Source organism: Rhamphochromis longiceps, linkage group LG8 (genome assembly GCF_057381845.1).
Source record: "Rhamphochromis longiceps isolate RC_006_pf linkage group LG8, R_longiceps_female_GT1.1, whole genome shotgun sequence".
Lineage (NCBI taxonomy): Eukaryota > Metazoa > Chordata > Actinopteri > Cichliformes > Cichlidae > Rhamphochromis > Rhamphochromis longiceps.
Genome location: NC_140564.1, coordinates 23,449,431 through 23,471,863, shown reverse-complemented (window position 1 = coordinate 23,471,863; position 22,433 = coordinate 23,449,431). Strand labels below are relative to the sequence as shown.

The following is a 22,433-nucleotide window of genomic DNA, read 5'->3' as shown; positions in this document are numbered from 1 at the left end:
AGGCCTTGAAAGCCTATTCTTTTAATCAGTGACGTGATTCTACATGAAGACATAATAATGCTGTTCATTTCATGAGATATTAAGGTATTTGTGCTTTACCTTCGTGCCTCTGCTTTATTATTCCAACTTAAAACAGAATGTGTGTGAGATTTCTTTTTTATGTGGCAAGAATGTAACAACCTAAGAATCTGATGAAAACACACTTGCGTATTTCTTGGAAATATGACTTGGTTGCCTACTGATTTCTACTGAATAGATTTTTCTTTGACTTTCTTTATTGTTTACATCTGCTTTATTAAAAAAACGGAACTTGTGCAAAATGTAAATACAAACCTTACATTTAAGTGACAGCAATACAAAGATAACACCAAATGATTTTACTATTTCTTTTTTTCATAATTCAGAAGAGAAGGAAGTTTAGTTTAACACCTGAACCGTCTCGCTCGTCTCACCCCAACTGAGCCTGGTTCTGCCAGAGGTTTCTTCCTCTTAAAGGTGAGTTTTTCCTTCCCACTGTTGCCAAGTCCTTAATCATAGGGGATAATCTGATTGTTGGGGTTTTCTCTGTATTATTGCAGGGGCTTTACCTAACAATATAAAGTGCCTTGAGGTCACTGACTGGCACTACATTAATAAAACTGCAAAATTACCTAAGATGTCATTTAGACTTGTCTTGACTAACTGGACCTGGTCCTGAGAGTCTTCAGTGACAAGAAATTATACCTGAAATCTGCTATGATAGACCTGACGCTTGACTTGGACTAAATCTGTCTTGGTACTAATTCTCAGTAAGGTTCTGCAATCAACTGGTGCAGCATAAACTTGAGGCTTGATTTGGACTTTTGTCTTGCTGAAATAACCAAAGATGTCATCTGAATGGTTACAAATGTTGCTCAAAAACCTCAAAACCTACTTCTTGGTCCCTGCTAACTGCTTTTATTATGTTGGAAATTTGCTATCATGTTTGTGCAACCCAGTATGGTTATCCTGGTGTTTTTCCTCTTGCATATTTCATAGTTTTGCCGCTGTCTTATTCTGTGGAAATTTCACTTCAAATAATGACCTTTGAATGGTGGTTATGTTGAATGGTGATTTTTCTGTCTGGATAAATGACTTTTTGTTGAAATGTGTTTTAGGAAAAACTTTTGATGAGGCTGAGACCAACTTCCTTTCAGTCCATCAATTTTTCGCAGCTTATTATCCAGTAAATTCAACAGACATTTGGTTGCAGGCGGTGCAGACAAAGGTCAAGAAAGCAAACAGCTTTTTTTCCCCCTGCAGTGAGCTGTTGAGAACAGTGACCATACCCTCCTGTGTATAATAAACATGCGAGCATTTGGCCTGCTCTATTTACCTCCTAATGAGAAACAAAGATCTGCTCTTGAGGGACTTGCATGCCTCAGACAATGAAAAACCCAGGGAGGAAAAAAACCTCTCAAAATAATTCAAACCATTTGTGCGCACAGGGGACATGAGATCTTTGAATAAACTGGCCATAGAAAAACTGAGACGATATTCAATATGGTATCTGTCAATGTGGCCATATTCCAGATCAAAATCTGCACGGCAGGCACAGCCCCCTTCAACAATAAGGCTACATGTATGCACAGATCCCATGCGATACGTGTTGCAGGGAAAGCAAATGAACCACATGGCTCATCTAGAAGGAAATACTTTGCACGTTGCATGACGACTGTAAATTAGAGAAAACAATCCTTTCATTCACTTCAAGTGGAAACAAATGGACGCTTTCGTTTCTAAAATAAGCTCACAGGTTCATTGTCCATGGAACAACTAATTAATTTGGTAGTACGGGTGAGTAGATTACGCTTGTTGATTCTGCCTTTGTCAGTTTCTTATCCAGAGAATAGGGGAGTCCTCCAAACGATACTGGAAACCATGACAGTATAGTCTGGACTGTCGGAATACAATCATGAGTAGACAAAGGCAAGTCCTCCCGCCAACTCTGTGTGGATAAGAGGATTGGAGATGGCGGGGGGGGCGCGAAGCAACCAGCCAAACTCCATGCAGCAGTGATATGGGAGGAGGACGGGCATCGGGATTGTAAGGGCATCTGGGAAGCCCGCCGGTGTTCGAAGTTCTGTGAGTCGCTCTATAGCAACAAGCTGATATCCTGCACTCTCTCCTGCTGCGACAGAAATATACTCACCTCAGCACTAGCAGTACGTGGGCACTATTGATCTGCTCCCAGCGCAATATCTCCTCTTACATCCATAATTATTCTCCTTCAGAGAACTCCAATGTGTGCCCTGGCTGCACGACTGGCTGGCTGGCGGGCTTTCTATCTGCCCCCTTGTTAAAGATGCTCTATGGTCTCACATTTCACATTGCACTGCCAACGACCCCCCTCTTAACCCCGGCATTTTCAAATATTTCATGGTTCAGTCCCAGGGTTGGGGAAGGCGGCTACGGCACGGCACAATTACAGTGGTTAGTCGGACTCCTCTGGTGGAGCCATGCTGGCTCCTAAAGTACCATGACTCGCAAACAGACAGCCAGGAAAAACAGAGGAATGTCAGTGAGACCATTCTTCTTCTTCTTCTTCTCCTGCGCCGAATGGCTCTCTCTGCCTGCGCACACACAGGACGACTGATGGCTTAACAGCAGCAACACTTTCTGTGATTGAGTAAAGTAGTTCCCAACCTCTTCGTCTTACAAATGAAAAGTTAGTTCGCAAACAGTAAAAGACACCTTTGCTCTTGGTTTTCAACTTCACCCTCAGTGCATAAATATTTGTGAACAACTGACATTAGCGATTCATTCTGCTCACGTTGCAATCAAATGGGTTAGAAATGTTTTTATATCTAACGGATAAACATCTGAAATGCTCATCAGTTCATTTTTTCGTGCTTTCATGCTGTTGAACTGGATGACTGTATTCAGGCAGATTGCCTAATGATGATCTAATCCAGAGGTTCCCAGTGTAAAGTTGGCTATACACCTCATGCACGCCTTTGCTGCAGTGTTTGTTATACCACTGAGATTTAAGCTCCAGTTATACTTTTGGCATTTACTTTCGGGCTATTCCATTCAGTTTCTTTTAACTTCCTTTTTTCCCCCTTTTTATTTCGTTCCGTTTATTCCAGAGGACGGTGGATCAATATGATGTAAAATTCCAAAAAAATAGAGCCATGCTTGAATTATTTATGTAGTTAGAGACACTTTTACAGAGGTGGAAGTCAACTTTGTAGTTTTTAACAATCTACATTATAAGATGCAGATAGAGATTTTAGGGTCTGATTACAAATGCCTAACCTTTAAGCCTGTGCACTTGGTCAAGGTTATTATCAGTTTGTTGCATGTAACAGAGCCCTGGTTTTGTGTTACAGTCTTGTTTAGTGAGCTTTTTGTAAATCTTTAATTTTTGTTATAGGTCAGTGTTAGTTTCAGGAATGTTTTTCCCTCAGTGTTTCCCGTCTTGAAAGCATTATTTGGTCCTCCTGTTTCAGCTCTCTTATGTTAAGTTAATTTATGTTTCTGCATTTTTCCAATTAGTTTTGGTTCTTAGTTCCTGTTTTATTTTGACAGTTTCTTGTCGCAAGTGTCTTGTTTCTAGTTTTACTTCCCCCATCTGCTTGACTGGCTTTGATTATTGTCACCTGTGTCGCGTTACGCTACTGTGTCCACATCTCCTAATTGCGCTCATGTGTATAAATAGTGCTGTCTTCCCTGCTGTCTCATCTTCTTTTAACCTCACTCCTTCTACTTATTCTCTTATTTTGGACTTTTCATCATCTGACATATAATATCAACTTTTATTCAGTCAGTCTCTTGTCTCTACATTTGGGTCCTTATCTAGCAATTCATGACATTTCTAAAAAATGAAACATATCCACACACTTTTACATCTGGAGACTATCCCAGAGGACGAGAGACAGGTTACACCCTGGACTCCAGAGAACACAAAGATTCTCCATTTTTGATGACATCCACAGCGATAATTGATCGAAAATCACCAGTTAACCTAACATGCATGTCTTTGGATGAGTATTATTTATCCTTTTGCCGTAAAACTAATTCATGTGGGGATTTGTGCCCTCTCAAGGCCATCAGTAGTTTAATCTGACAGAAAAAAGTTTGTGACGATGGCCTCAGAATGAGAATGTCAAATTTCACCCAATTTAACAACAAAAATGAACACATACTTTAAAAAAATAAATACATTTCAGCTTCCACAAAGAAATAAATCTTTTTTTATAAATATTTTTTTTACTTTGTCATTTTTCTTTTTTTTTTCTCCAATAGCTGGATATTGCACAAAATAAATGATTTTTGAACAGTGGAAGCTTAAACTTTAAAATAAATAAAACCTCTCAAAATATGTGAAAAGATTTTTTTTCATCCATATCTGAAGCTACATTCGATATGAAAAAAAGTCAAGGATGTAGGTAGCTCATGCACGAAGCACACATCTGGCTCCATAAGCAAAATACTGTGGCTGTAATTTCATGACTGAACTTCCAATAGTTCCAAAATTTGGTATGTGATATATATATATATATATATATATATATATATATATATATATATATATATATATATATATATATATATATTAAACAAAAGATCTACTTTAATCCGCTGTCAGTGTGAAATGAACATCTAGCATTTATGTAACCTGATGAAACATGAGACTCAGGAGGAAATGACTGATGCAATTAAAGCAAAGTACACACGACAATTAAGGAAATTCAACAGTGCCAACATATTACATATTTTTTTTAAATCCAAGAATGTTTAATGTGATTTCTTATCCCCAGCTGCATGTAATAGTGATTATAGTAGTGAGAGAAGAAGAAGAAAAAGAAAACAATTGATTTCAATTGTCTTGGGGAGGGCGGATGTATGAGGTAGTATTCAGGAAAAGAAAAAGAGAAAAGAAATAAGTAAAAAGAGCAAAAATAAAAGCAAGGCAGCCTTTGCATTTAGCCAATCATCACAGCTAATGCGGCTATGACTCATCATACAACTCACTGACTGTACGTCACACTGAGGGTCAATGTACTCTGGCGCTGAACGAAAGGCATGTGACTCATCACAGAAATAGCACATTAAATTAAAATTCAGTTGTGAAAGACACAAAGGAGAGCGGCAGCTAATACTTCATGTCTTTTCCTCCAATGACACATTGTGATTGTTCCGCTTCGCCGGCTTTAGAGATGGTTCTGTGTTCATCCTCCCAGTTGGCCTGTGGGGCCTTGTGAATAAACACATAGAGGTTAATGTCTCATGTTCTCCCCCCACCACCACCACCCTCGTTCTCTGCAGACAGCTCTGACAGGAGAGGAGAGAGAGAAGAGCCTAAAAGGAAAGCTGTTTCAGTAACACGCTAATCTGACTCTCGCATCTCTTTGTTTTAGGCAGTAGACGGCATATTTTCCCCAAGCTACCGTTGAGAAGCACATCTCGAGTCTGCTGTGGGTGAGCTGTCAAGGGGAAACTCTTTTTCCTATTCTTTTTTTTCTTTTTCCTCTTTTTTTGTGCAAAAAAAACCACCCATCAATACCCTAAGGGCCCTTTAGTGAACTTGCCATCACCTACACATACTGACAGCAGAGAGCACGTACTTCCACAGTCCCGCATACGTCACTGAGGTGATAAACAGCCACGGGTCTCACCACAGAGATAAGGCTTCCAAGCAGTCTATCAAACAAACAAAGCCAGATGACGAATCTAGAGAGATGTTAAGAAATGACGCCGTATTGCCCATGTATCTCCTCTGCCACCCTTTTTTTCCATTCACACATTGACAGACAGACAGACACACACACACACAATATATATATATATATATATATATATATATATATATATATATATATATATATATATATTAGGGGTGCAACGATACACAAAATTCACGGTTCGGTTCGGTTCGATACTTTGGTGTCACGGTTCGATATTTTTTCGATACAAAAAAAATGTTCATGCCTTTTTAATTTGTCATTTATTAAAATTATAAATATATATTTTAATTCAAAAGTACAGTTTTTAAATTTAACCCTAACCCTTGTGCGTGTTTTTTATTTTGACAGCGAATGCGCACCTGCGGACCACTTATGTGCAGCCCTGGTTATTTAGCTTGTCATATTGCAGCCACAGAAATTCTTTTGTCCATGAAACCATAAAGCTGCACTTTCTTTTTGCCTTATAGTCTGATTTGTCATAACTTCTCCGTTTTGTGGTAAGCTTTTCTTTGGCTGTCACTTCTTCACCCTGACCTGTCTTATTTGGCTCAGCAGAACTAAAATATATATCTGTTTGTGAAGGTTCTCAGTCATCCAGGTCATCGTAGTCAAATATAAATCCTGCTGCTTTTACACACGCACTCACATTAGCTCAGCGATTCTCTGCGCGATCAACCTCTCACATGTTTAAGCTTGCTGTGGGAGATTTCACTTGTCATGTTTGCATAGTAAACTAACGATTAATAAGACGATGTCAGAGGAATTGGTGCGCAAATTATCATCACTCACAGATCAGTGCTGTCGCTCTCTATACACAGTTCGCACGATTGCAAAGTGAAAGCAAAAAAACAAGCGCAAATTCAAACGCGATTTCAATATGTCACATATTGACAGTGGCTCACCGATGCCAATGACATAATTACCCAGCTACATTTCTGAAAGAATGCAAAAGCATTGACATATATTTTTCCTTCTTACAATAGCCCGACGGGCAGGGCAGAGATAGATTTTGGTAGCCCGACTGAAAAAATCGCTAGCTCCAGGACGTCGGGCTAGCGATATTGCAAGCCCTGTATCTGATTGAGGAATCACTCATCTTTGGAAAAGAGAGTTTATTACAGAGAAATGTCTCTTTCCAAAATAAAAGCTATACTATCCGCTTCTTCTGGGTTATATTCTCAGCAGCATAAGGAGAATCATGTGCTAACAGCTGTCTAAATGACTCGGCTAAAGTTAGTAGCATGCTTGTTGTTTTTGTCTTTGCACTAGGATGATGTCGGCGTAAATGTGCAGTCATATTCGTTGTGTTCCCACTAGTGCTTTCAGGTTAATCTCGTTGAAATGACCTTAACACCACAACATGGCAAATCTCCGTTAACGAGCTACCGCCGATCGCCCCGTGCGTGGGGCTAGACGGCCAACACGTTAACGAGCTAACTGCGCTAACACACTAGTTCCCACCCATGTAATTGAGCATTGCATGGCACATCCAACATACTGTTTTACTTTAGTCCATGACTCGCTTACCTTCAGGGTCATACGTCACATGAAAACCAAAATAATTCCAAACGCCAGATCTGAATGAGGGTGGGGGAGGTGCCCTGCGCTCTTCCTTCTGACTATGCTGTCTGTGTGGAGCACTCAGTGGATCTGCGCTCGACAGTGCAGCCTAGGCGGAGTAGTCGAACGCAGATTCACTGAGTGCTCCACACAGACAGCATCGTCAGAAGGAAAGTTGATAAAATAAATTACAAATGTTGTATTGTTCGATACATACGCGTACCGAACCGAAAGCACTGTATCGAACGGTTCAATATCGATACGAATATCATTGCACCCCTAATATATATATATATATATATATATATATATATATATATATATATATACACACATACACACTTGTACATCTACTTTAGTCTGTCCTGGAAAAATCATTAGAGATCCCCCCTTCCACCCCATGCACACACAAATACGCACAATGCATGTAGATGGAGAAAAATAGGGCTGAGAGCCAAAAGACCTGAGGGGCTTTTCATGACAATAACCTTCTGTGGAGTTGCTTGTATCCCTCCACCTAGATCACTGAGAGGTGCTGAAGGATGGATGGGAAAATAAGCAAGATAACCATACAAAATATTAGGCGAGGAACATTCGCACAAAGTACAGAGGAGGAAGAAATCCGTGTCATTTTGCTCTCATGGCCTGGAGAGATGGCAGGCTAAATGCTCTTTTAAAACAGCTTGAACATTGAAATGATGATGGCTCCTTTTGCCTCGGCGAAGCACATTAATACATAGCCGAACGCCATTTCCACTTTTGTTAAATGGCTCACCTATTGAGTATTCAATTACAATGGCTGTCTCTCGTTTGGAAGACGGGGCTGGGACCCATATAAATAAGCTCCCTCTGAGTGTGGAGGTGCAGAATGCATTGGACAGCAATGGAAAGCATGCAGAGCTCCTGTATGGGGGTGGTATATAATGTTAATGGCTGAGAAGTGAGGAGGTTGTTCGGTACTGGCTGTGGGGCAAAAAACTAAGCACATCATCTGCAGCACTGTTTTATTAAGGAAGCGCATTTTTAAAACATTCTGACAGGGGAAAGAGAAGCCGAAGCACACGGACTGATCTAAATTGAGAAAGCTGTGAATCCTGGCTAAAAGAAATATCAGTCAGGGTGAATAATTCAGCCTTGATTAATCGTTCCATTTGTCTATGATATGCCTAAAATGCCACAATACAAATCCACCAGTAATGGTCCAGTCCTCCCTCCCCCCCCATTGTGTGGTTTATCTCTCATGCTCAAATAGCAAAAGCAAATTGTGGCTAATTTTATCGGCGAATCCACTGGCATGTGGTTTTTCCAGCGGTAATGATTCCCTCATTCGGGCCTAATTAACTGCGGCCATTAAATGGAGGGAAATGTAATGCCCTGGGTTCCATGTCAGGTAGTCAGAGGAGGACAGCACAGGAGGACTCAATTAGGCCGGTGCTGTTCCCAGGTTATCACACGACATGTTTGCCAATTAAGAGAAGTAGCGTCTGATGTCTATGCGCCTCTGCCGGCACCACCTCCGAGGTCCTGCCAACGCAGAAACCGCACTGCCCCCCTCCTCCTCCTCCTCCACCTCCCCTCAGCAGTGAAGGAACAGACACTACACTATGCCCCAAAAAGGCAGTAATTACAGGATGGATGGGAGACTGTTATATAAGCACGAGGCTGCCGATAGAGCAGGCAGGGCCTGCTGATGCCAGGTTTAAAACAAGTACCAGCAGTTATAGCAGAATTACCCAGGGTAGACTCAAACACAGACACATTTCAACATCAGAAGCTGGCAGGAGAGGAAAAACAAAACAAGAGAAGAAACAGAGGCTATTGACATGTTTTGAAGTCTGCCGTGTTGCAAAACTGTTTGGGAATTTAAAAATGATTAAACGTGAGTTGTGATCTGGCTGAAATAAGTTCCCAGTCGTGGAAAAATAAGGTGGCAATCAAAAACGATCTCGCTCAAATTTATTACATGTCATTTTCAAAACATGAGATCTTACAGCTGCTTAAAACATTTTTTTCCCCAAGTGAGACTAGCTCTGTATCGTGACTCAGTAAGTGTGGGAGAGGAAGGCAGAGACAAGCAGACACATTAGCCTTCCCTTATGGCACATTCTGCAAGGCTATAGGAGTCAGCCTGCATGATCCTGACTGTCACTGACTTGTTATGAAAGCATCGCGGGCTGAGGGTTATCCATCACATTTGGGGGTGGAAGCTGGGGCGAGAGGACGGCCGGGGGGGCTGGAAGGGGCAAGCGTGGGCGAGGCGGCTCTGTTGCCTGTCACTCACCATGCACCACTGCATGACCGGCAACCTTGTCTGGCTTGTGCACAATGGGAGGTCTGGGGCTCGACTGTATGAGCAGTCATTCCCCCCTCCCAGCAGCCAATACAGAGGTGAGGGGGTGGGGGAGCCAAAAGGAGTCAAAACACTCTGGACAGGCATTAGTCCTATACAGACCCTTGAAGATCTCACTGCTTGAGGCGGCTGAGCAGTTAATCAGCCCTCTGTTTCTTTTCACTGAAACTCTTATTTTGGTGTTCTTAGCCAGGTTCAATTTCAGAAAGCGAGCCCTGACAGAGTCTCCGAAAGATAATCTACTTCAACAAACATACATTGCAATTATCCGGAGTCATTAAATCGTAATGACTGGAGGTGTGAGCAAACTTCTTAAACAAACAGTTACAGTACCACCCACTAGAAAATACATAACGCTTGCAAAATGTACAGCACGGTTTAAGGAGACAGAATCGTTCCTCACAGCAATTAGGAAGCAAGAGAGAGAGAGAGAGGTGCATATGTAAAAGGGAGGTCTTATGTTGGGAATGGAAAAGAGGGGAAAAAAGCTGAAGTCAGCAATGGCAATAAATCCTCAAATGCTGAGCAGTTTCTTCCAGCTCTGTCCCGGTCTGCAGACCCCATCTCTAACCTGAAGACAGGGCTCTGTTTAGTAACTTTAGCAGTGGGGAGGCAAGTTCAGCCCAGTGAACATCCACTCCACTTCCCTCTGCTTTGCGCCTGCCCCCAAAGGTGCAGTTTGTCCTCAGAGTTAAGCTCGTCTGCTCTGTTAGAGGATACTTCCCAGCAGCAGCACACTCTGTGACCACAGCTTGACCTCAAATCACCTACTCGCTTCCACAAAGCGGAGAAAAATCGATAGATCAACTGGGATGGAATGGTGACGCAAGTGAGATGATTGATTAATGCGCTCGGTTTTATTCATCTCTTAATAGTGAGCGAGAAGTGAGACGTTAAATGGATACTGAGGAGAGCAATAAGTGGAATCAAAGGTCGGACACAGCCCTTTGATTTTACTTTAAACATGGCGACATATGAAGCACTCAGACAGGACGAACCCCCAGCGAGAGAAAACACAGAAATGCGATAAACAGGTGTTATAGTTCATTGAATAACACTAAACTGTTTAAGCAGAAAAAAAGGCTTAAGTAAATAAATGATTGATATCTCCACACTTTCATATCTGAGTGTTTAAGAACATAGGTAGTTTATGTATAATATCTATATCAAGAGTATTATGCTTCAGTTTTTGTTCATTCAATGCTACTGTACTAAATCTGACACACGCTGTGGTGAGACAAAAAGGCTAAATGCGCAATGTTAGCGTGACTATGCATAAAGCGGAATGATTTCACATTTTATCGACTAAAAAACAAGAAATTGTTGCACAAGGTAAAATTATACATACAGGCTCAAATATATACCCCTACTAATATTTGGTTGAATCTTCCTTAGCAAACTGAACCTCAACCAGATGCTTTTGCTGACCCTCAACAAGCTTCTGGCTTAATTCTGGCTAGATATTTCACTGCTCAAGTTCCTCTAAATTGGTTGGTTTCTTGGTTTGGACCTAAGTTTTAAGCATAGTCCACAAATTTTCAATAGGGTTGAGGTCAAGGCGTGTGGAAGCCAATTCCAGATGGTTAATGTTAGCCTGCTTTATCCATTTCAGTTTGGGATCATTGTCCTTTTGGAAAATCTGATTGCCACCTAGCTGTTGATTTGAGGTCACATTGAAGGATTTGGAGGTAATCCAAGCTGTCATACATACTGTTACAATGGTGACCATATTAAACCTGGCTAAAGTGCCACCTTATGAGGTCAGCATTTATTCAGGTAACGTCTGTGAACCGAAATCTCAGGCTTCAGACTGCTCTACATACTCCCCATGTATGACGTCAAAGAGAAGAGGGACATCCTTACTATGGAAATCTCATTCAGGAGCAGAAGCTGTGCACTTGTAAACCTGCTGTTCACATCTCTTGTTTGCAAAGTGCAGCCAATCAAAAGAAAGGAAGAGGGAAAAGCAGCTAAATCAGCTTGTCTCAAAGCCAAATATAAGAATTTGTCAATTTCAATTGTAAAATTTGCAAAAACAAATATAATAAGCTGGAAATATCTGTCCTAAAGAGGCTTGAATGCACGTCTCGTTTCACTTACCGTCTCGTTGCCGAACAAGATGTCGACATAAGGCATAACCTTCATCAAGGGCTCTTTAAAGAATTGGCTGATGAATGGTGCCGAGAGGTTCATGCAAAAAATGTTGTTCTTATCGGAAGCGTGTCTTGCCACCTTGACGATCGACTCCGGGGACACAGTGAGGAAAAAACCCTGAAACAAGAGAAAATATTTACTACATTATAATTTCGTGGGTTTGACTGACATCAGCTAAATCAAACAAATTAATCTGTACAGTGCCTGCGCACAGGCAGAATTATCAGTGTTTTGACAACGGTACATAGGCCCAGAAATGACTGAACTGTAACGGGCTCCTGTGAACTGAAACACTTCCAACAGCTAATTTGTAGGTTTTGGATTCTGACGAGGTAGTTTTAGGGTGACATGGCTTGATAATCTTGAAATAACATAGCAGCCAAAGGGCAGGAAAAGGAAAAAAAGAAACTGCAGTGCTCAAACACTTATCTGAAATGGTTTCTTAGAACATAAGCGGAGCAACAAAGAAGAGGAAAAAGGACAGGAAAAAATCCATCCAGGACAAAGCCTGTGGCTGAGCTCCAAGGCTTGTACTGGAGGAAGCAACATGCACATATCCGATGATAGGGCGAACAAAAGTCTTGTCTGGACTCTCCTTACTTGGAAACAAGAGAGGCAGGCCCACTCATTGTGTGAATGAATACAAATCAGGTAAGAAAACACCTTTGTGTTTCAGGTGGAAACCTGAAGCGAGACTCTCCTGCAAGCCACACAAAAACACTCCTCCTTTGATACTGATCTTCTTAACCTTGTTTTTCAGCAACAAGCTGCTCTGTAAAACCACTGTGTCACAATAGGGGCAAAGGGGAGAAGGAGGGGGGGGGGCAAGTTTCAGCTCATTGATACATTTAATCTTGCTGAAAAGCTTCCATTGTAGACTACAGTGCAGTTCTCATTAAAGCACTATGACATTTGCAGCAATAGAGGAGCGACCTCTATGAAAAAGAACAGGGTATAATACCAGTGAATAGAGGGTGACTGTGTAGTCAATCAAATGTACAAGGCATTACAATGCAGCCGTGCTGAGGTGAATTTTTTTTATTATGCATTCATGTGTCATTCTGCTCTCTGGCCAGACATTTTTGTTCCTCTGATGAGCTTGTACGTCCTGCGGGCGTTTTTCTCGGGGGAAAAAAGTCTTCAGGTTGAGGCTCAGGTCATCCTGTGGTTGCTGGGTCACAGTACCATCTGTCGAAGACTAAAAAGGTGTTTTCAATGGGTCCGCCGGCACAAAAAGAACTCACTCTGGGCTAATGGCCCATCACTGACCCTGACATTTTTCTTTTGCGGTGTGCCAATGTGTCAGAGGAAGGGGAGATTGTTTTCTGACACAAATGGTCTTTTTTGGTAGTTGAAAATAAACTGTCATGGTTACCGTAATGTTAACGCTGATCAAAGGCCCGTGGCTCGATCAAATATCCCGAGGGGTGGTGAACTTTAAAAGCCAGCTTCTCTAATCACACACTGGCTCTGTGTAATTTACTTCTAACCTCAGTACCACTGCCAGTGCTATTGCATTAAACTGCTCAGAAATGCAGCAGATTAAGTGATGTTTGAGTGGATTATAAGCTTGAAATACTAAAAAAAACAATTTATACTTATTAAACCTTCAAGTCCATTTTGGTGCTTTGGATAAACTTTAACCTCAATGCATTATGTTAATTGTCTAATTAGCACGATATGTTTATTAATATGTTATTAATGCTATACAGTTTTCCTAACAGACATCTGGTTAGGATGTTTCAGAGAAGAGATGTTTCATGGGCTATGAACAGCACCTCAGTATGTGAATGTAAACAAACACATAGGAGGAAGAATAGGTGACAGGGACACATCGAGATGATGACAGCCAGGAGGAGAAAGAAGCCTTCACTAAAGGGTGAAGGGTGACTACTGGTATGAACTTTGTTTAACTGGGTGTCTGCATAGCCATTTTTATTTCTGAGAAAAAGCTATTAGGAGGAGCGTGTCAGGCTACATTTCACTGTGTGTTATACTTGTATAACTATGCATGTGACAAATAATAAAGAACCTTGAACCTTGAACCTATTAGTATACTAGTCTGGTAAAAAGTGTAATGTTTATGTAAATTATTTATTACTTTGGGTAACAGTATATATTACTGTTACATGCACACACAGGTAGATCCTAGGGTCCTTGCAGGTTCTGATCTGCCTAGCCACCACCTAGCAATGGGCGAAAATGACTCACTTTTTTTGCATTTCTGTACCTAAAACGTTCTAAAAACATATAATTTTTCATTTCAATGCAATAACATCTCATTTATACACACAAAAGCTGATATATGCATGCCTTGCAACCATTTAGCAATAGGCTAAAATGACCCCTTTTTGTGATATTTGTTTTATGCATGGGCATGTAAAGCAATCCTTGTGAATTAAAAGCTCAATCTGTGGAGGCTTTATTTTCCACTCTTGACTACCAAACTCACTCTTCAAAGAGCTGTAGCATCCTTAGTCTTAAGCATGCGATTTAGCTTGGAACACAGTAGCCCCTTCCTCCTATTGTTATTCAAACCTCCTATTTACGAGGGGCAGCCAATCAGAAGAAAGATGGCTTAAAGAGAGATTGGCTTTAACAAAGTTAAGCTGAGGATCAGTATAAGATAATTAAGGGTTATTTTAAACTATGGCTCTTAAAAGCTTCTCTAGCTCAAAAATAAGAACAAGTGGCTCTGAAAAGATCAGTCAGATAGAGAGTGAATGGAAAATACATCAGACCACCCTCCTGAAAAAAGGAATTAAATGATAGACACACAGACAGATAGATGATCTAACTCCGCTCCAAACTACAGGAACCCTGCAAAACAGTCCAACATAAACTATAATAAAGTAAAGCAAAGGAAAATAAAGAGTTTTTATGTAGTCTTTTAACATCTGTCAAAAAACTCAGCTTTGAAGAACAAAAATCCACTTAAAATATTATATAGTGTACATTATATTGCAGGAATCCTGCTCATAAAAACCATGTAGGTCGTTTCTTCCAAACGACACACCAATCTTGTGGCTTGCGGGGAGAAAAAGTCAGACTTTGAGGCATGCAAAATTCCAGTTATCATCAGTAGTCTGTGCTGACTACGCAACGGGAGAAGTTAAGTCTTTAACACTGCGACGCAGATCGTGTATCACGAATACCAGATCTAGTTTCCCAGGTGTCAGAGAGCTCTGTGAAGTGGGGTGACGATCACATTTCCAGGTCAAGATGATCAAAGTGCTGGGTACACTTCGTACAAATTCCACCCAGGCACAACATTCAATAAAGCCTTCAGAAATGCATTTTCCTGGCAGACAATAATGCAGAGCGATGTTTGGCCATGTCAAGTGGTAATTTGAGGGAAGAGCTGGAAAGGCACAGCATCCATTTTCAATGTTTACGCTAAAAAGAGGAATGACTTACACTTTAGGCAGAGAAAGAAAATGTCTAAATGCTACTCTGAGATGAAATTAGTGGTAATCTAACCATAGAGGTCCTAACCAGCAGCAGCAGCAGCACGCTATCACACTTCCTCTGCATTGTATCAGTGTTTTCCCTGGGGCTGCTCACATCTGAAAAGCTGGGTGTGATGGATGGCATGGTGTCACTGGGCTTAAAATAAAAGTGGACATCTGAAGGGTAAAAATGATCTATTTTGGGAAGGGCATTTTCATTTGCGCCAGCAGCAGAGGTGGTCATGGAAAAGAAAAAGCTTCTTTTTTTTTTAGGTCTAATTTAATTCTGCAGGAATAAGGGGGAGTGTTCAAAGTAGTGTGTCGTGAAGGTTTTATTTGACACTTCCTATTACTCAAGAATGATGGAAAGAATTTAAACTATCACCACCTCAGTGAAAAGAGTAATTACGTCCATGGCAATTGCACTAAATTTAATCAAATCTTCAGATCTTAGTTTTATTTATAAAACCACTAATCACAGATTTGTAGAGGATTTTCTCAATATTTCCATATGTATGAAATGAGCATATCCAATGTGTAAAAGGTTTCTTGTAGTGATAAACACAAAGAAATGCTAACATTGCTGTCGCCTGCTGCCCTAGAGATCTTTGTTACATCTTTTATCCCACCACTTCACAGTTTAGCTTCACTTAAAAGGCCAAAGTTAAATTTTCCAGGTACAGCAGGCAGCTGTTATGATATTTTGACTGCCAAGCAACAAATGGCAGAGAAACAATATTAGCAACTAGCTGCTGGTGTAAACACATATGTCCCTCAGGAAGTGGTGGACCAATATTAAATAGAACATACACTGCATTGCCAAGAGTATACGCTCACCCATCCAAATCACTGGATTCAGGTGATTCAATCACTTCAATGGGCCACAACAGTGAGCTGTTAGTTGTACTGTAACTAAGTGGAAGTGACTGGGAACAACAGCAATTCAGCCATGCAGTGGTAGGCCATGTAACATCACAGAGTGGGGTCAGCAGATGCTGAGTTCGCCAGCTTTCTGCAGAGTCAGTCACTACAGACCTCCACACTTCACGTGGTCTTCAGATTAGCTCAAGAACAATGCATAGAGAGCTTCATGGAATGGGCTTCATGGCTGGGCAGCTGCATCCAAGCCTTACATCCCCAAATGCAATTTAAGTGTTGGATGCAGTGGTGCAAAGCATGCTGCCACTGGACTCTAAAGCAGTGGAGAAGTGTTCCCTGGAGTGACGAATAATACCTCTCTATCGGGCAGCCAATGCAATCACAAGGTAGTTTTCAGTGCAGTTCCCTCTGGGAACAGTCATTGTTCTGGCCAACCAGTTGGGCAATATGTATTGTTCCCAAGCAATTGGAAGTTGCCAGGGAATCGCTGACGTGATTGCTCGTTGCACATCTCTTTGGAAGTGGTGGTCACATGGTCCACCCAGGCTATGGCTAGATCTCAAAAGCAGTTGTTTGCAAATACAGTCATCGCATGAACTTCTATATTTTTTCCCCCACTGCGATCCTTTGTGGCCAACAGAAGAACTTGTGCGCTGTGCTTGAAAATACAAATCATTATTCTAGCTGTGTGCCTTCACCCTGTTTAGCACAATGTCACACTAGCTGACTACAAACCACATCATCGCTCTGATACACTGCTCACAGTTTGTGATCTTGCTGCTCGATTTCTATCTATTACCCAAACACGAGCAGCGGTTTCACATGCTTTTCTTTTTTCCTAGTTTCAGCAGAGGGCGGCCTAATGTGACTTGAGACCCTCAATTCAAGTAAAGAAAAGCTTCAATCACACAAAAAGTCTATCGTGCCATCAGAATAAAAACCTGAGATTCCTCTTTGAGCTGCCAAATGTAAAGAGTAGACAAGAATGGAGTTAAAGTGTAGAGCAGGAGAGACATTTGACAACTAAGAGCAGCTACAAGACTGCAGCATTCGACTAAGACCTGCATGAAATCAGACACAGCAGCACGATTTCAATTTTTAAAAAACATTTTTTGGCATTTACTCTAGCGATACATAACCTTTTTCATAGCAAAGCCCTGCAAGCTAACCTCCAGTGTTTCAAAAGACTCCCAGGCCATGCTATCCCTGTCATTATCATAGACAGCCCCCCCATCACGCTCTCTGGTGCACAGGGTTCATTACACAGAATTAGATGTCACACAGATCAGAGCGCCCGTGATGCCACACAGTGCTCTCCTCCTCTGTTATCTCTGTAAAGCACCGTTGCGAGGTGGATCGATAGCTGAGGTTTGGAGCTTCATTAGCTCAGTATGACTCCATCTCCATCAAGACACCTCTGGCATGCTACGCTAGTGTCGCGAGATATATTTTACTCCCCGATCGTGAAGGTCGTGCTGTTTTACACACAAACACACGGGGGACAAACAAGGCCTTTCACACCTACTGTGCTGTGGGGTAGTGGAGCTGTGGGTGAATCTGTGTTAGGCTCTGGCTCAATAGACAGGAGAAAGAATGATGACAAATAAACAGAGGTAAGTGATTAATGGTGTCACAAAGTGCCTTGAGTGGAGGGGGGAAAAATTACAAGGATGAAAAGAGCTAATTTAAGGCTTTTCATTTCAAAGGAAAATGAGCGCTACAAAACAACTGGGATTTTCACAATGCTAATGATGTTTTGTTTGCATTGAAACGGCCAGTTGGTTTCATTTGGAAACAAGTTCAATTAAACCAACAGAGAAGATAAATGTGTAACAACCTCACAACATGATTGAGCATTCACCGCCCTTTTAGGATGTTTGATCTGACTGCGAGGCAATTCAGGCGCGCTGATAGCATCTGCCTCTTCTTCTTCTCTTCCATTAAGAATCATGTTCTGGTGAAGCTTATCAGACATCTAGGAATTCATTCACTTCTTCTGAGGGAGGCTGGAGGGAGGCCAACTGTACTGGAAACAGAAGGGAGGGCCCGTCTCTCTAAAGGACGCTTGGAGATGAGGAAAAGGGGGCTATCATGTCAGCCGGCATCCCCGGGGCAACATAAATGTGCCACGAATGCTGGTCTTAACAACTGGGCAGAGACATTGCTTACTGACTCCTGCAGGATTTATTCCTAAAACATTTTCTCTGGTTTAAATATTACTCAATTTTTAAACTGGTGGATATTTTTCCCTGATGTTAAACAGGTCTCTTGAGGTATTTGTGAAATATAGAGATGCTAGAAGCTAGAAGGTCAGAACCAAATATACTCGGTCATCTTCATCGCACAATAAAGCCAACATCTGACGGGAGGGTGTGTCACACCACAAGCCTGTATAACCATCAGAGGCAGCAAAGACTAAGGTAGTAGCTAAAAAAAAGAAGAAAGAGGAGGTTTTAACCTCAAGTTTAGGTTAAGGTTCGCTGGCATCACAACACTGGAACAATTGGTTTGATACAAGCGGTATCTCACTAAAAGTAATTCAAGATCAGCTTCAGGGTCTCTTCAGATGGCGGCCTTTTGCTCTCCCGTTAAGCTCTGCAGTTTCAAAAATGTGTTGGCCAGGGGAAAAGGCCAACTTGAGCAGGGGAGCAGGATGCCAAGGAATGTACTTAAGATCTAAAACAGACAAGATTTAAAGCCAAGAGCATTTAAATGCCAGTACTAATCCACAGAATAATTCACTGCATAGCACAAAATGACTCTCCCTTACAGATACCATATGGCACCTATACGAAGGCAAAAAATATGGCAGGAGAGACGCTTCCCTCTGTTAAAGCTGCGCTGTCTATGTGATGAAAGAGAGAACCGAGCTCCTCTGTCTCTCACTTCCACTTGCATAGCAAGTCTATATATTTTACCCTCTCTGGTTCCCACTGTTGTTCTTGCCTCCATCATTGGGAGATTAGCCCAGAACAAACTGTTTGGTTTGCAGGGAGTTAAAATTTGCTAATGCATACACTCTCAAGTGTCCTTGTCTGCCACACTGCACTTAATTAGCATTTTAGTGTGAACAGTTTCTCTCTCCTCCAGTACCTCTGAAGAGGAAACATCACTCTGGCTCACACAAAAACACACATGAAAGTTGGGCTCCTGTAGTTTCTTTCGCGACTCGAGAACAGGACGGGGAATGGAAAAGAGAGTTAGTGGGGGTCGATGGAAAAATGGGATAAAAGTCTGCCATCTGAAAACAGATGTTGGGGCTCCAGAGTTGTCTCTTCTGAAGGGGCTTGAAAGGACGTATTAATATATGGGTCAGATGTATAAAGCTGAGGTTCAGTGTCTGAGCGTCGACACTGCGCAGGGGTTTCCAGTTTCAGTGACTCGGAGGTTGTGCACAGACAGAAACTAAATCTCCACAGACATTCCTGCTGCCGGGAAGTGAACATTTCCAAATGTACCACTCTTGTGGATGTAAATGAATTAGTGCACTTAACTCGAACACAAAAAAAACGAAGAACCGAGGAGACAATCTTTCACTGTTCAGAGTCCAGTGAAAGCTAGTGCACCAGGTTGGAAAATTACAGGTAATTGCTGAAGCCATTGAATCCAGTTTGGTTTTGGTTGAAAGACTAAAATAACAAAGCTCTGATTGCTGAAAAGACAAGGGCAGGGAGCTTGGAGGCCCCATTGCTAAGAGTTAATTTGATACATATTTCTCCCTCTTGAAATGTCTGAGGTACTGGCAAGAGACGACGAAAAGAAGAAAAAAAACTGAGTGAGAGAGAGGGTGAGACCCCCGCTCTCCCTGCAAATACTATCCATCTGCCATATTACATTTAACCAGCATGAGAAGCTAAGGGAGCGCCCTTGCACAATATTGTGTGAAGGCTGTCAAACTCAATGCAGGAGCTCAGTGCCCACTGCTCAGAGCTGAGGACACAGGGCCGCTTAAATTCAGTCTAATAATAACTTCTGACTGTGTGCTTAGCACCAGGAGAACATGTGGTGGGAAAAAAAGAGCTTTTAATTATTCATGGCTGCTTAAAAAACTAAAAAAAATGAAGAAAAAAAAACATCTAATTGAAACTGTGATATGATGACCCCGTGAGAAAAACACCAACAGCTTCCAGCCTACCTTTTTGAACAGTTTTTGCCTAATAAACAAATCAGAGTTATTCAAAATGAGCAGAGTAAGTTGGAAGCTGGAGGAGAAGCAAATAAAAATCCTGTCTAGAGAACATATTTCCTAAAGCGTCAAATTTTAGATGATTTCCAGTAATTTTATTGACATTTCAAAAAATATTTCAACATTTATTCTTTAAACTCAAGTGATTTCTGCACTTTTTGCACTTTTATTAAGACTTTAAGCAAGTGGCCAACTTCAGGGCTGATGTGGAAAAGCCAAAACCTGTGACTCTTCTAATGGCTCAGTCACACTGTGGTAAACAACAGGACAACAAACTTCCATCTGCAATGAAAAATCATGGTTGCCTGGTAGATGCATTGCTGTCGGAGACTGAAAAGTAGCTGGGTGACCTCACTTGGTGGGAGACGACCTGTCTCCAAATAATCGTCATCGACACACTCATCTGCCTGCGCCCCTGGGTGTTCAGGGTGCTAGTCTATTCTTTACATCACTTCCTCCATTCCCACACCATTACTCTAGACCAATCATTTTATTGCCTACCTTTAGTGCTCTTCTGTCATTCTGACTATCATCCGTACGACTTGCTTCCCTCCTCTCCACCTCACCCTTGTCACTCACATCTAAGCCTCCATCTTCATCTACACCACCACCAGTGTGCAGACTCTGGGAGGTCCAATCCTAATTCCTATCACTGCCTGACTCCTTTCTGCAATGACGATTCATTGGAGTCTAATTGCAAAACAGGTTAGTAATCAAAGTTTGCAGTCAAGTAAGTAAGTTAGTAAGTCAACCTTCCAAATGATCTTCTCCTTATTGAAGTGGTTGTGTTTTGGTTATATTCCTATATAAAAGCAGTTTTGCTGAGCACCTGTGTCCCATTCAATTGCAAACTAATAGCACACTGACTCCGTCTTGTGTTGCCGTTTTATTGTTTTCTTAATGCACCGAAATTGCTTTGAAGATGACTGCTAGTGGCTGCGGACATGATCCTCATCCTCGGAGCAAGTGTAGTCGACTTGATCGCAAGTTGACTGCACGTGGTCGCAATAATTTCTGTCGTGCTACCTAGTGTGACAGTAACATAGTAGCTGATTGTAAATGGCTCCAAAAATGAGTCAATCGCCCACACTGCGTAACTGAAATGACTTAAATTAATTTGACTAAAAGAAACAAAACATGGAAGAGAACTATAATCAAACCAATGCTGCAAATAATAATTAATTTCCTTACTGATTAATTATTCAGTGGGCAATAAATCAAATATGCTTTCCTCGAAATTCTATATCCACAACTTTAAAGTAATAAACTCGTAGCAAGAGTTGAGTATCATCAGACCACTGTGACAAACCCGGTGCTAACACTCAGTACTGGTAATGCTACAGCACTAAAATCAAGTTCAGAAGAAATCAATTGCCTGGAGGCAAGAAGTGTGAACTTTCATACCCTAAGCCCAATTTCCTTGAAAGTGGAGGTTCTAAATCAAATCAAGTCGAGCCAATGCACCATGGAATTATGCAAAAAATGACAAAGCTATACGAAGTGACAACTAGGAAGAAATACTGCCAAGGCTAAGAAACTTCTGAGCTTGTTTATTCACTCCACATGTTTTTTATCTTTCTTGTGCCGAGACGCTACAAGTCAGCTCCGATCGGCTCTGTTTATATTTAAACCCTGAGGGAGAAATATCGAATGCGCATAGAAGATGTATACATGCATGTAAGGAAAGGGGGGGCACTCATCTGAAGTTTACTATACTCGTACATGCAAGAATAAAATCTTTAAAGGCTCATGATGCTATGGGGTTTTGATTTTTAAGAGAAGGGGGTCAGTTTCAGCTACAACTTCACTGCTGCCGAGTGGAGAGTGCTTCACTACCTGAGCACGATAATCACGCTCCGTGGAAATTATCTCAGCGGGCGAAAAAAAGTGAAAAACACTGAAGGAGCTCTTAACTTTTTAAAGTAAATGCAATAATACCATTAAAAGTTCTTGTATTTATAATCTGTCTGGGAGCCATTTTCAAAGTTATTCCTCTCCATTGCTTTAAACGGACATTTTCCTTCCTCAAAGGACTGAAATATTAGTATTGTAGGGTACTAAGAGCTTCTTGCACTTGATGGATATAATGACAGCCAGAAAATGAGCCTTTCTTAAGCTGCAAACAAAACCTTAAAATCCCCAAATTC

The 22,433-nt window shown here is 41.4% G+C and overlaps 1 protein-coding gene across 4 annotated transcripts in view; it reads right to left on the bottom strand.

Moving 5' to 3' along the window:
* Positions 1-22,433, bottom strand: part of adkb (adenosine kinase b) — a 134,827-nt gene that overhangs the window by 33,754 nt on the left and 78,640 nt on the right. For 3 of the 4 annotated variants that reach the window (XM_085416565.1, XM_085416566.1, XM_085416567.1), the window contains one exon: positions 11,719-11,889. The exons of the other annotated variant lie outside the window; for it this stretch is intronic. In XM_085416565.1, the coding sequence (XP_085272691.1) occupies positions 11,719-11,889 (171 nt within the window). The remainder of the gene's footprint in view (positions 1-11,718; positions 11,890-22,433) is intronic. 4 annotated transcript variants of the gene reach the window in all.